This window comes from Mixophyes fleayi, chromosome 1, assembly GCF_038048845.1.
Source record: "Mixophyes fleayi isolate aMixFle1 chromosome 1, aMixFle1.hap1, whole genome shotgun sequence".
NCBI lineage: Eukaryota > Metazoa > Chordata > Amphibia > Anura > Limnodynastidae > Mixophyes > Mixophyes fleayi.
Genome location: NC_134402.1, coordinates 193468823 through 193483299, shown reverse-complemented (window position 1 = coordinate 193483299; position 14477 = coordinate 193468823). Strand labels below are relative to the sequence as shown.

Genomic DNA, 14477 nt, shown 5'->3' with positions numbered 1-14477 from the left:
AGGTGGGAGGCATTAAATATATACTGAAAGTAGTATAACTTTCAACACCATAAAAATGCACATTTTACAGTTATTGATATTTGATAGCTTTGAGTGAAAAGCTACTTTGAGTTATTTACAAAGAATGATAAACGCCTTCATAAGGGCATAGAAAAACAGCCAAATATATAGATATAATTACAGTATGGGTAAAAAATAATTAGATTAAGAAAAAGAATTAGAGCTACTGGCAACACCCCAAAAACAAAAAATTACACTGGGCAGCCACCTCATGGGTGTGTTGAAAGAGCTGCTAATTATTTTTAAAATGTTGACAGTTACATCCAAATCATTGATAACTTAACCTTAAACCTGGGCAATGCCGAGTACTTCACCTAGTATATATATATATATATATATATATATATATATATATATATATATCAGGGAAGTTAGAGACAAAGGTAGATGTTCATATGAAAAATTTGTACAAGCCAGGCTACTTCAAGGGAAAAAAATCTGCAGATGCAGTCAATACAGGATGGAAATTAATATTATTCAATGACAAAAAGAGTAAAACACAATCCAAATGCAAGATGCGGATAGAGGATGAAAAAAATTATTCAAGTTCAGCTCGGAGTATCAAATGTGAGAACATTTTTTCGCTCATGAAATCACCCATATCCTCCTTCAATTAGTAAGTTTGGAATGTGATATCATTAGCCTTGGTTAAACTGGTAATTCTGAAACTAATGACTCCTGCTATAGATGGTGCTGCCCTTGTTCATTACCTTCTTTCAGCATCATCAAAAAGCTTTGCAAACTACTAAAGCAGTGTTCTACCTGCCATAAATTCTCACCTGCGAAACTTTGATAATCAGAGTTGATCTTGTTTTTGGTGCATACTTGCCCAGGGGCGCACGCAGGATGGTCAGGGGCCCCTTCCTGACCCCAAAAAAAACACACAAAAAAAACCACACGCGAGAGCTGTTGCACATGTGCAGCAGCTCTGTTTCGGCAGCGCTGTCCTATACAGCAGCCGCGGCGCTGTCAAAGAGCGGCGCTGTCAAAGAAGCGTCTGCGGCGGTGCTGTATACAATACAGCACCGCCGCGGGCGCTTCTTTGACAGCGCCGCGGCTGCTGTATAGGTGTCACACGCCGGTTCTATAGTCAGGTCCCGGCTCTGTGACTTTCCCTTTAAGAACCATGATTCTGCTTGCTTCTCTTTCAGAGACATTACTTTCACAGGTGCTCCTAGCTACTGTGATCTGGACCACTCCCCAAACCTCATTGGTATTTCCATAATGTTTTGTGAACTGCCATGTGCTCAGCACAGCTGAGTTGTATACAGATATTTATCTCACCGCTCTTATTGTTGTACCATCAATCAATATACTAAGTTGCAACATAATCATCGTTTCTGTTATCCTTCCTTGTGATACTTACTACCTAGAACTATCAATCCCAGCGTGTCCTGTCTCCACCACACTCTACCTTACCATCTCGGTAGAGGTTTGGGATCCATAAATATTCATAGCCGTGACAATAGGACAGTGCCACTATAGTGGGCACTTAGCGGAGGGGGACCCAGAAATTCCCCCCCCCCCTGCGTGCGCCCAGGGCCGGATTAAGGAAATGGAGGCCCCTGGGCTAAGGGCACCTCCATTCCCCCGTGAGGCCCCCAATGTGAGTCACCCGCTGCCCCCCCCGTACCCCGTGAGGGCCCCCCCAAGCGCTTACCTGTCACTGTAGTCCTCCATCCCCGGCGCGCTGTAAGCTCCTTACTGAGGAGATCTCGCGAAATCTCCTCAGTAAGCAGATTACTGAGCGGCGCCGGGGACGGAGGACTACAGTGACAGTGCTCAGCAGCATTGATCGGGCTGGGGGCGCCCCCGGACCGATCAATAATGCTGATGAGGACTTTGAAGGGCCCCCTGGATGCCCGAGACCCCTGGGCTATAGCCCAGTTAGACCTCGGGTTAATCCGGCCCTGCGTGCGCCACTGTTGCCATTGATCTTACGGCTGTTACCCTACTGAAAAAGTTGGTCTGGAGTATATATAAAACCAACACCACTCCCAAAAGTATTTAGCAAGATTTTACCTGATGTAAATAAACAAAAAACAACATTTTCACCTGCTTGTGACAGGAATAGGTTTGTTGGAATCCGATGGAAAGCTAGTTGTCTGTACAGACAAAGAGTTTGTAACCTTGTCAAGTCACAACTTTAACAGTGAGCAACAATAGACACAAGATCCTTTCTTCATATGAAAGATGCAGTATTATCAGGTAACAAGATTGTTTATATTTCCACAGTTGACTCTGATGTTATAGTCACAGCTGCAGTTTACAAGATCTGTGGTTTAAATATGGTGTAGGAAAAAGCTGGTGACAGTTCTCACTGACACACTTAAAAATTGCATGGCACTACTATTTTTCGATACCTACACAGGTACACATCTGTGTGATACATCTTCATCTTTCCATGGGATTGCAAAGTATGGAAGAAGATGGCAGATGTCGTCATTAGGCTATCTACAATGTTTTTCATTTCTCATGACACCTTTGTTATGATACAACAGATCACAGTGCTTCTTTACGAAGTGACTAGCACAACAAAGAGTGTTAATGATTGCAGAATTACTAAAATACCTAAATATGCATCACTGCAATGTGCAGCTATGTATATTTAGCTGTACCGCATCTTAGAGATGCATAGACCCCTAAATGTGATAGAAGGATTGTTTGTGAAAAACAGAGGACAATAAACATATAATCTATTGGATTTATATGCATACTTAAGATCTCAATAAAAAATATCTGTGAAGGTAAATGGATACTAGTCTGGGCCAGAATGATTTATGTGGTTACGGAATGTGAAATCCAAATAGCGCTTCACTTTTAACAGCCGCCCGCTGGAATTCAAAGGGAATATACACAACTTCCCAACAATTCATAGACAAATTACAATAATATGAAGACCTACAGGCGCTTATAAATATTCTTTCTGAATAAATAATAAAAATAATACTTAAATTTAGTGATGACCACCCTCCTATTCTTATTTCTCACAAGTATTCATGTGATCATGGAACAGAGAAAAAAGGACAATATAGTCTAATACAGTCCAATTAATATATATAACAACAAAAATAAATAGTTCAATAGAGACAGAAGATCTTCTCTTATATGTAGACACCCCCTATGGTGGGGTACTCACAAGAGTCAGGTGAAATATAAGCTCATCAAAAGGTAACTTGTCTTTTCTTTTCACAAAGTCTCCATCCATGGGATATTTCCATTGACACGAATTTTAGATGTTTCACCAGCATAAAAAAGGAAATAAAATATCTCTAGTGTGATATTGCTTGGATAAAAATTTATTCATATAATCAGAGATATACAGTATAAAAACAAAGTATATCTACTCATACCAGATAGATGAAATATTCAGGCAGTTGGTAAAGGTTCCACAAAGTTTCCAAACTGGTTCCCATGCAGAGTACACCAAACATAAACATCCATTCAGTGTAAGAGATATTAAAATCAGCAGTAAACAAGCTCCAACATGTTTCGACCTGAACTGGTCTTTTTCAAGAGCAGAGTGGGGGCCTCTGTAGCAGATTGATTGGCATCCCTGGGCCCCCTTGTTGGAAGACTTCTTTGCAGCAACACCCCTGTAACAGCTTTAGCTTTGGTCAAGCAGGGCTATTCCAGAAACAAACAGCAGTACTAGAGGTGAGTGGGGTAAGCTTAATGTGCAGAAATGTTGTACTTTTATGAATACTTTTATAGAGAGAAGATGCAAGTTGTAGAGTGGGTATACTTGTGCATAGAAATTACAGCAGAACTTAGAACTGTACCCTGCTGCCCTTAGATATCTGAACAGTCTCCCTGACAGCTTATTAAAGGAAATTAGGCTAGAAAAGGTATCCATCAGTCAACACTTTGGCTGAGTCCTGTAAGATTAAAAATACTCTAGGATCTTAAGACAGAAGAATACATGGAGTGCAGCGACATATGAACTAGGGAAATTAGTGTGTGGCAAACTATGGGGTTATTTAGGTTGAAGACACACTTTCAGAGAAAAAATATTTTTGTGGGCACATTTTTAATGAGCCGCAAATTCCTGTTATTAACACACTCTACTCTAAAACTCTCTTAAATGTTTTTAATAATTAATCTTATTAAATTAATTTCAATAAACTGCTCCAGGCTTCCTTTACTTGTTAGAAATGAGAGCATCTCCTTCCTCCTGAGGACAAGTTCACAAAATTAGTTTTGCCATCTCCTTTAGCATTTCCTGCATTTAATCAGGCAGATCACCAGTACTTAGAGGCTTCGATAGATATATATGTAATAATGTATATTCAGCTAATCTGCAAGAATTTATTTTATGCTGAAAAGCGAAAAAGTTTTTTTTTCCAAAATGATTGCTTTTGCACTTACTTTTTGTCTTAAAGGACAAGTAAATATATTATTAAAAATGTAATTATAAAATAGGCTGTTTATTACTGAGCTGAATATGTGCATGAAATAGTGGGTGTTTTTCATACTTGCCTACTTTCAGTAGGCGACGTCCGGGAGAGGGGCGTGACTAGAGGGCGGGAGGGGGCGGGGTGCCTGAATCAAGTCATTTTGGCCACTCCCCCATGAGTAAAATGCCAATTTTCACGGGGGCGGGGCCAAAATGACGTGATTCTCTGTGAATCGCATCATTTTAGCAAGGGAATTGCAGAATGCGGGAGAAATGCCAGGTCTCCCGGGAGTCCGGGAGACTGATGCGAATTTCGGGAGTCTCCCGGACTTTCCAGGAGTTGGCAAGTATGGTGTTTTTACTTGTATATGTTCATCATGCTGTCTTTCATTCCTCTGCAGCAGACTGCCATGTTTGGAGAAAGGTGCTTCTCTAACTAAGCAAACAGAGTTGAATGACCGAGTTGCTGTGCAGAAATGTACTGTGTGGCTGGTGGATTCATACAAAGGATCAAGGCCAGTATTATCATAGTAACTCAGAAAATTGTATTCACAGCTTTTGTTACCTGTATCATATCCCAATAGGACACCCTCATAGATATGTAGGAGGAGCTTCAGCTCGCAGTAGAGGAATCAGGAGGCAATACTTTACTTTTTAACAAGTCAGGTTAACACTGACCAATGTAACCTTTTATTTTCATGATTTATATCTGAAAAATTTAATTCTGGGTGGAAATTAGTGTTTTTTTAGGTATAAAAAGGGGTTGCAATGCATCAATGGCCGATCCAGGGGGAAGGGGCGATGAGGGCAATCGCATCCCCTAGCAGCACAAGCATACCTTTATATTGGTAGGTATATAGAGGGGTGGGGCCAACTGGGGCCGGGCCAACTGATCAAAATGAAGAAGGGACATGAATATGCTAAATTGCCTTTCCCCCCCCCCCCATAAAAATAAAGTCTAGGTCCATGACTATAATGAACTAGTTGTTTCCATGCTGGCTGGGCCTTCTCTTTTGTTAATCACTGGGTATCTTGCACTTATTCTTGCACCCAGATTGCTGTAAATACAGATATAATACTAATGTCCAAACGATGTAACTTGACATCTTTAAAAAGCCTCCTGCTGGTAAACGAATGTGTAGCAGCAAGTCTGTCTGTATGTGCATGTGGTAGAAGTTGCTGAGAGCGTCCATTGGGTATGTAAATATAGGACCTTCTACTGTTTATCTTGTTACTAAACCACAGGAATTAAAAAAAAGTCTCTGCTTCATAGGTTCTAAGAGCAAGGCCAGAGGTACACAAGCGATGGGTTGGGACCACTAGTAGAGTTTAAGAATCTGTTTTTGGGGTCCTTATATACAGTATTTTAGACATGCAAAACGTTCTTTTGGGAACCATCTCTCTTTTTGGATCCCACAACAGTAACACACTGACACTTACGTTACAGAACAACCACACTTAGGGTCCCAGAACACCGACATTTGTGGTTTTAGAACACTGGCATACTGACACTTGTGGTTTTAGAACACTGGCATACTGACACTTGTGGTTTTAGAACACTGGCATACTGACACTTGTGGTTTTAGAACACTGGCATACTGACACTTGTGGTTTTAGAACACTGGCATACTGACACTTGTGGTTTTAGAACACTGGCATACTGACACTAGAGATCACAGACAGGGGCATTTTCTGAATTTAGTTGGCCTGTGTGCAAGAGTAGTGTGTGAATGATGGGCGAACATATGTGAGGAAGGCATATATGACATATGCCCTCCTCACTCTCCCCATGTCACATGTGCTCTCCCATGTGCCCCCCGCTCATAAAAAGATGTAATTGTGGGTCCTGTGGAGGAGAGCTATGGTTTCAACAACATCTTCCACATCTGCTGCTTCATGTAGAGCGCTGGTGACTCCCACTGATGAAGTCATGGTCATCTGCTCAAACCACCCAAATTGTGGAGCAAAAGGATGTTGTTCAGCACTCTAACTGCTCTTCCACTGGACACGGACGCATGCTAAGAGCAGCTGCCAAGAGCAGCTCCCCAGGGACCAACCACCATATTAAATAAGTCTGGGGTGGTAATATGTACATGGACATTCTGTCCCTACAACTTTGCTTTGGTGCTCATATAGCTTACAGTTTGTCATGATGGCAATTGATCTGCATGCAAATGTTGGTCTACAAACTGGTATAAATTTTACTCTGGCTGGAACCAGGCCAATGAGTGATCAGCAATGGGAGGCGCCTGTGCAGAGGCAACTACTTGCCTTGCAACGAGGCGCGTCTCCCAGGGTGGAGAGAAGGCGTCTGACCCTGTGCGGACAGAAGATCACAGGGACACTGCCTGACAAGCTAGCTTCTAAAGTAAGTTAAACACCTACAAATGGCAAGCACAGTGCATTAATGTCCGAGTTACACTACTACATCTGGCTGTGGTGTGTCTACACTGTGCAATAATTTTCCCAATCTTGTGGTCAATCTATTATAAAATTATGTCCCCTTCTGTACAATCCCTGTACTTTAAGAGCAAAGTCATGTCTAACTTACTTGTTTTCTTATTGTCCATTGTATTCTCACAGTATTAAAGCAACTTTCAAAAATTACTGTTGTTTGGCCTTTATATAACTACTCACATGATTTATGGAACAAATGGATTATTGTCTGGTTTGTCATGGATGCCTAATTTGGAGTTAATTTAGAGTTGTATGACAGTTTTTGTAGCATAAATATATGTGGTTTCATACTATGTATACATACCAAAATGTATCCGTATATAAATGTGTGCATATCTTGTACTTCTATCCCCTTTCGATTGGAGAGGGGCAAACAAGTGTTCACGTAATCACCTAAAGGTAGCACCCACCCTGGAGAAGCTGCCTAATAAGAGACATTCTCAGAAAAGCTTCTTAGGAGGCATATATTTTGTAGATAAAACTACTTTATCTGCATCTACATTTTGACCTTTTGTGCTTAGCAATTTTAATTGTAGAAAATGTGGTAATTATAGTAAGCATTGTGTGCGCAATTGTAGCAAGAAAACAGTTATATGATTTAAGATGGGGAGCAATTAAACTTGATAAACAGAATATTACTGAATTTATCATTTTTTTTAAAAAAATGCCTTTTCATTCTCTCATACTGAAAAATATAGTGAGTATAGCTAGTGTTAAAGTAAAACTTTACAGAACAAGTGTGACGCCTTGATAAAGAATTCAGTGGAGATCACAGAGTTAAACAGTACATCAAAGCGGTCTGGAGTGGTGGGAGTTAAGAAAAGGGGGAATCATATGATAGGAGGCATCCAATTGGAAAACTGAAGCCATTGAATTACTTCTACTGTTGCTTGCTGCTGCCAAGGCAGATCTGCGAAGACGTTAGCAAGGCAGCATGGTACAGCTGTCAGATTGAGAGAAGCCAAAGAAGCAAAGAAGTAAGAAATAGGCATGGATGAGTCAAGCATCCTGAGGCGGAGAGGACTGCAAGTAAGTCTTTATTACTTCTAGAATTCTGTCTGAAACACTGTGCTGAAACTCGAAATGGAGATTTGGATCAGTTGTTTTTAATGCTTGGTTTGCTCTGTTATACATGGTTTTCTGGAGGATGCCCAAATTGCCAACATAAACCTTATATCTGTATGTTAAGTGGAAAATATGCCCTTATGATAGGTAACATTTAGTTTCACGTATTTCCTTTTAAATAGTATAACAAGTGAATGTAGTTTACTTTAGTACATGTAACTTCATGACATGACAGCGCAAGGCAACTATAATAATATTTCTGAAAACCACCCATGTGCAAAGTAAGAGAAAACAAATAATGTATGAGAACTGTTAGGTACAGATGTAGTGAGAAACAAAGAGATGTTTGTTTCAAAATATAATCATTGATAGCTCTACTAGTTTGGGTTGGTAAATATAATTAGGTTTATATTCAGTATATATATATATATATCAACCACCAAAGGTAGGTAAGTGAAATACTTTTTATATGTCACCATGTTACCATAAACTCCCTTATATTTTTAAACCACAGATTCATTAGGCAGTATCCAAAGACAACTATTGAGATTATTACTTCAGTTTATCATTTATCAATCTTGCAAATGATTAAGTAGATAAGTTTGACAATATCTGGTAATCCTTGGTCGAATTGGTACCGATTAATTAAACAACAACTTAGATAATCACCTCCTTTTTGTCTGATACTCACGTAGCTGGGTGTGAATGTAAAATTGATTTGCTGTGTGTAATTTGTGATTTGTATAGTTTGAATTTTTTTCAATAATGCTTATTAGTATCAAATTTGCATTCGGTCCAGTTTATACTGCCCGCAATATAACTAGATATTGAGTTAATCACGTCCAGAATTTCATGATTAATCATGATTAACAAAAATGAACATGATTCTGGAGCCAATCAGGGGACTAGTTAAATATACAGTAAATGAAAATAAATAAATGGTCTCAAAGATAAAGTACACATTTATCATGGTTGGGACTGCAGCCAATATGTTTCAAGGAGAAGGGGGACTGCGGTTTATATTTGCTTCTTGTTCTTGTCTGTCAGGCGTATTCAGGGAATCTACAGCAAAGCTTGGGACAGCCCTATTATAACATACTGGAAAGAAGACAAGTAGTAATGTGTTTGTATGTTTTTAGTTTGTGTGATCGCAGTATAGATAATTAAAAAGGTGTTTATTGGTTTATCCTTAAGTTTAAAAGTACTATGTAGTGTTAAGTAATCAGTTGTAACAATTGATGTTAATGTCAACAAGTTATTCAGATATTATTGGTCTAACTCAGGAGGAAGTAGATTTACGATCTTTGTTCAATTAAAGATAAACCATTTTTCCTGTACTTATAGACTTCTACATAACAGGGTAAGTACCAGAAGACTGTTGGAACATAGATGTGGTCCCAATAATTAAAGAGTGAAAAAAGAAACCCAGGAAATTATAGGCATTGGAGGCACAATTACTTGAAATAATTCAAAGAACTAATATCAATAAATATATTAATAAAACAATAGCAGAGAGTCAACTTGACCGCTCAAGCAAAACTATTCTAATCAGTTTGTGTAAAGAGGAAATTAGTAAACTGATTTATTTAGATTTTGAAAAATCATATGATGTAGTTCCACTTGCACTCAATATTCTACGGCTGGCCTAGATGCTACGCTTATAGATTGCCTAGCACACCACTTATACTCATTACATGTGTGCTCTGTTTTACTTATGTTTGTTTATGGTCCAGGCTATGACAATTCTATTTGATAGATTTGCAGCAGTCTAAAGTGATTGTCACTACTGTATCTTAATAAATAGAGCCTTTAGTCACAAAGGCAACAGCGTCCCATCAAGAGCCCTGTTTGTGTGAGGCAGTACAATTTTGCTGTGGGCAAAAGGGCCATGGTCAATACAGCTTGGGATATGGTTGTATGAATTGGTGGCATGACTAAATGGCTTGGGAGTATGATCACAGTGGGTTAGAAAATGTGTCCCAATTTTTCTTATTGGGAATGTTAGTGATGTTATCAGGGATGGGCAACAATAAGGGAACAAATTCAAGGTTTTTTACAACAGATGCAGAGACAGGATTTACCTGTACTGTCAATAAAGTTGATATTAGAAGATAGTTTATTAAATAATTTAGTCAGCTGAAAAAAGCTATGTGGACTCACACAGAGTGCAGCAAAAGACATGACAGGATGTATGAGGGAGTCAGACAGTACAGACATGAAACAATAAGTAGAGAGGACCCTGCCCGCGAGTGCTTTCATTCTAGAAGGAGGGGTGGTGAGAGAGTGTAGGCTCAACTGGGAGAAAATTGAAATGGCAGGCGAAGGAAGAGGAGGTGATGGGTAAGATGATCAGGAGGTGGTAGGATAGGTGAGCTTGAAAAGGTGAGTTTTGAATGAGTGTTTAAAGGACTGAAAGCTGGGGGAGTGTGATGTGAGGCAGGGTAGGGAGTTCCAAAGATTTGGGGCAGCACGGCAGAAATCTTGGAGGTGAGCATGGGAGGAGGTAATGAGGGTGAATTGAGGCAGAGGTCAGAGGTAGGTCGAGTGGCTAGGTAGTTATGTACCTCGAGACAAGGTCATAGATGTAAGGGGGAGAAGTGTCAGTAAGGGCTTTGTAAGTGAGAGTAAGGAGCTTAATCTGAATCCTGAAATGGATGGGGAGCCAATGAAGAGATTTACGCAGAGGTGTAGCAGCAGAAGAGGAGTGACGGGAGAGGAAGATGATTCTAGCCGCAGCATTCTGTATGGATTGAAGGTCAGAAAAGTGAGAGACAGGAAAGTCAGCGAAAAGGAGGTTACAACAGTCGAAGCAATTATGAAGTGAATGATAAAATGATGAATGAATGGACCAAGATTTTGGCTGCTTCCTGAGAGAGGAAAGGACTGTTTTTCATGATGTTACGGAGAAGGAAGTAGCAGGATGCTAGTTATTGCTTGTGTGATTGGTCTTAATAATTCTGTCACATTTATTATTAAAGACTGAAATATAGAAAGTGGATTTTCCACTGCTCTTAAAGTTTTATACAGAGGTCTTTAACACAAAAGTGTATTTTAGAAAATAGAGGGAATTTTAATAGAAGTCAGTAACTATTTAAAATGGGCAAACTCCTTCTTCCAAGCAGGACAAAGGCAAACCCTTTCCGTGACAACTTTCCTTCAAATAAAGATTTTACATAATGGAAACGTTACCTTTGTCCTCAGTCTGAAAGAGATGTTTTCCACCAAGACAATCTAATAGTGTTTTACATCTAAATGGTATATGTTTAATACCAGTTTATCAGATCACTCAAGCAGTTTATCTTTTGGTAAATACGAATGTATGTTTGTGAAATATTCATATGATGCCTGCTTGGGAATTTTGCTTGCTTTTCACCTCTAAGCTTGGATTAGAATAAATGAAAACACAGCAGATTTTACCGGGGAGACAAAGTCATTGGAACAGTTTTTCAGAAAATTTAAGATGATTTTCAGTCCTCTTATGTTTGTTGTAGTGAGTAATAATATAGAATAATGGTACAATAAGCATAGTTTCCACAAAAAAAGACATGCTTCAGTCAAACAACTTTGCATTAGCATATAAGACTGACTTCATTAGAATTTAAACTTAGAAAATGAATGTAAGAAAACTGTGGTAGAAGGGTTACTATCAAAGAAGCATCCCCATTAAATACTGGTAGGTCTTACCTAGTTCTTTCTCTCCTTACCGTGTCATAGTGCTGACATCACACTGATTGTTCCAGTACTATATCAGGTGATAGCTCTGGCTCAGTAATTCAGCATAACATTGGTTCTGTGAGGACTTTCGGAGGTCAGGGCCATCCTCAGCTATCTGAATGGGTCTGGGCTCTTTCCCAGAAACATCAGGCCATTTTCATCATGTTTTCATCACCATCCCCAACTAGTTTAACAAAATAACGGTAACATGTTATGACAATGAAAATAACAAACAGTTTTTTTGGTCGTGGACACTATTTTGGAATGTCCAAGACAACAGCTGGGTATACAACATATAAAAAAAGGATGTCAGAATGGTGTGGTTCCTTGTTACCAATGCTAGGTAATGGCCAGGGGTAGTGAAATTATCACTAACCGATTTAAACATTTTCATAACAGGATCATTTCAGGAAGGCAGATATATATTCAGAAGCCGAAAACAAGGTTTATAATGAGGAAGTGTTTGCTAAGAGTAAGAAGCTGCAGAGGTCATTCTCATTCTTATTTTGAGGCATTAATAAGTTGAAAATGTGCTACATTGTTGCTGAAGTAAGTGGTGAATAGGCATATACAGCTCGATCACCAAAAACAAGCAGGGTTGGAGTTTTGCTTGCCAATGATCGTAGCTATGTAGGGGGTTTAATTGGAAAGAAAGGCCCAATGGGTAATTCATATTTTAAAATGTAACAAATGTATCCACAAAGATAGATTAGCTAATCACACACTTTATTTTCACACTGTTGTTTTAAAGCAACGTGTTTGTTTTAGTTTCACTAATGTGTAATTTTTACCATTTTTGTTTGATGGAAATTCAGTAACTGCAGCAATGAAATACATTTTTTTACATTGTGTATTACTTGTTTTATTTTGTGCTAAACTTTTAAACTGAACTACATTATATATTTCCACAAGGATACTGAGATGTATTGAAAAAAATTACAGGAACAAAGACAAAAAAAAACTAAGAATAGGGAAAATGGAGGAGAAAAAAACAAACATTATCAAAAATGGCAAGAAATATGCTATGAATTTCTTACACTTTTAATAACATCCATGTTCCTAAAGGACTTATACTAGTAATCTATTGTGAGCATTGGTTTATCAGAGTTGAATCACAGACCACGTTGTTCGGTAATGAAAGTGTGGCAAGTGAAGGAAATGAACGTTGTTGCATCTGAGTCGCTCAGCAGTTTACTAATCTGTGATGGAAGGTTTGGCAAAGGACCATTTACTGATATGGCAAAGCCTGGTAAAAGTTTTGCTCAAAATATTGGGGGTGGGGGGACTCGATCAGACGTTGAACTGGTATATATTTCAGTTGCCTCTGCTGTTGTTTCCTTTGCCTATCATCTAAGACTGTGATGTGGAGTGATAGCAGACGATAGCTTCTTTCACAGAAAGGGTGAAAAAAATAAAGATGGTCTGTGGTGAAACACTAACACATATATTTGTTTGTGTTATTGCAATAACACATGATATCCACAAGAGAGCAACATAAACCTTTTAGCTTGGTCTCAGAAAAGCACTAACTGCAAATGTTAAAATGCTGCTCTGTTGTTGATTTACATTTTAAATTAGTAACATTTAAGTATTAAAATGGTACAAGGAAAACTATATATGCTGTTTACCTAATAACACTTTTAAATCTCTTCAATAATGCCATAAAAAATAAAAAAATACTTCTAATAATGGTAAAATATATAGTCTCTGAGGATTCAGCTAGCCACATTGTGCATTGACATTGGAACTGAAAGCCTGTACTTGGGCTTTCAATTCCACTAAGTGACAACAAAAATCTGTAAAAATAATAGTCAAAAATAGATAAATAACATTAAAACGTAAATATTTTAAAACTATTTCCTAAGGAAAAATGCTGTGTTCAAATAATAAAGCCCTTTTTCATTATTTTTTTCAGTTATCATCATCCTGAAATGGCGATACCAGAAGAAGGTTTGTGGTGGTGGTACATGTACCACCGCAACCCTTGTTAAACAGGCTTCCCCATGCATTGCATGAGGAAGCTACTGCCAGAGAAACCCAGCAAATGTTATCGCCAGCAAGGGTTAGCTCATTGATACTTTGATAGGGAGATATGAAAAATGTTTTTTTTTTCCAATGTTTTCCCCGGAGGCTTTTCTTCATTTTTACAAATAGACCTGCTATTGTCTTGTGGATCAATGTATAGACATATGATGAATTAATAAACACTAATGCACTTTTTTATTTTCTTACAGAAAGAGCTCAGTTTGCCACGTCGAGGGAGTATGTAAGTAGAAATATATTTGCATGCATTAGTTGCCTTCTCCCACATACCAATGTACAGTGTTTACTTAAATATATGATTGGGTACAGTTTAGGTAATTGCTTCATGTGAGTAAATATAAATAAAATAGATTACTATTTATCAAGAGATTCCATTTTTATATTCTAGGATTTACCAGTTGAACAAAATGATGATTGTTAAACAAATGAGTGTTTGAGCAACTTTGCAATATTAATGAAGGACATAACTATTGAGCTTATTCAGGGCCATCTTAACAACATTATGGGCCCCCGGGCAAAGCAGTGCACCGGGGCCCCTAGATATAGATATAGATATATAGATATAGATATATAAAGATAGAGATAGATAGATGTACTTGCTCAGTGACCCTTGAAGGTTTTTTTTGCAGGTTTTTTTCTTTTGCAGGATTATTTATTCTCATTCAGAGCCGCGCCTATGGGGCCCCCTTGCACGTGGGGCCCCCGGGCACCTGCCCATCGTGCCCAATGGAAAAGATGGCCC

The 14477-nt window shown here is 38.6% G+C and overlaps 1 protein-coding gene across 5 annotated transcripts in view; it reads left to right on the top strand.

Moving 5' to 3' along the window:
- Positions 1–7822: 7822 nt before the first annotated feature.
- MAST3 (microtubule associated serine/threonine kinase 3) overlaps positions 7823–14477 on the top strand; it is a 190940-nt gene continuing 184285 nt past the window's right edge. For all 5 annotated transcript variants that reach the window (XM_075204702.1, XM_075204699.1, XM_075204696.1 and 2 more), the window contains exons 1-2: positions 7823–7942; positions 13927–13958. In XM_075204702.1, the coding sequence (XP_075060803.1) occupies positions 7904–7942; positions 13927–13958 (71 nt within the window). In that variant the 5' untranslated portion in view covers positions 7823–7903. The remainder of the gene's footprint in view (positions 7943–13926; positions 13959–14477) is intronic.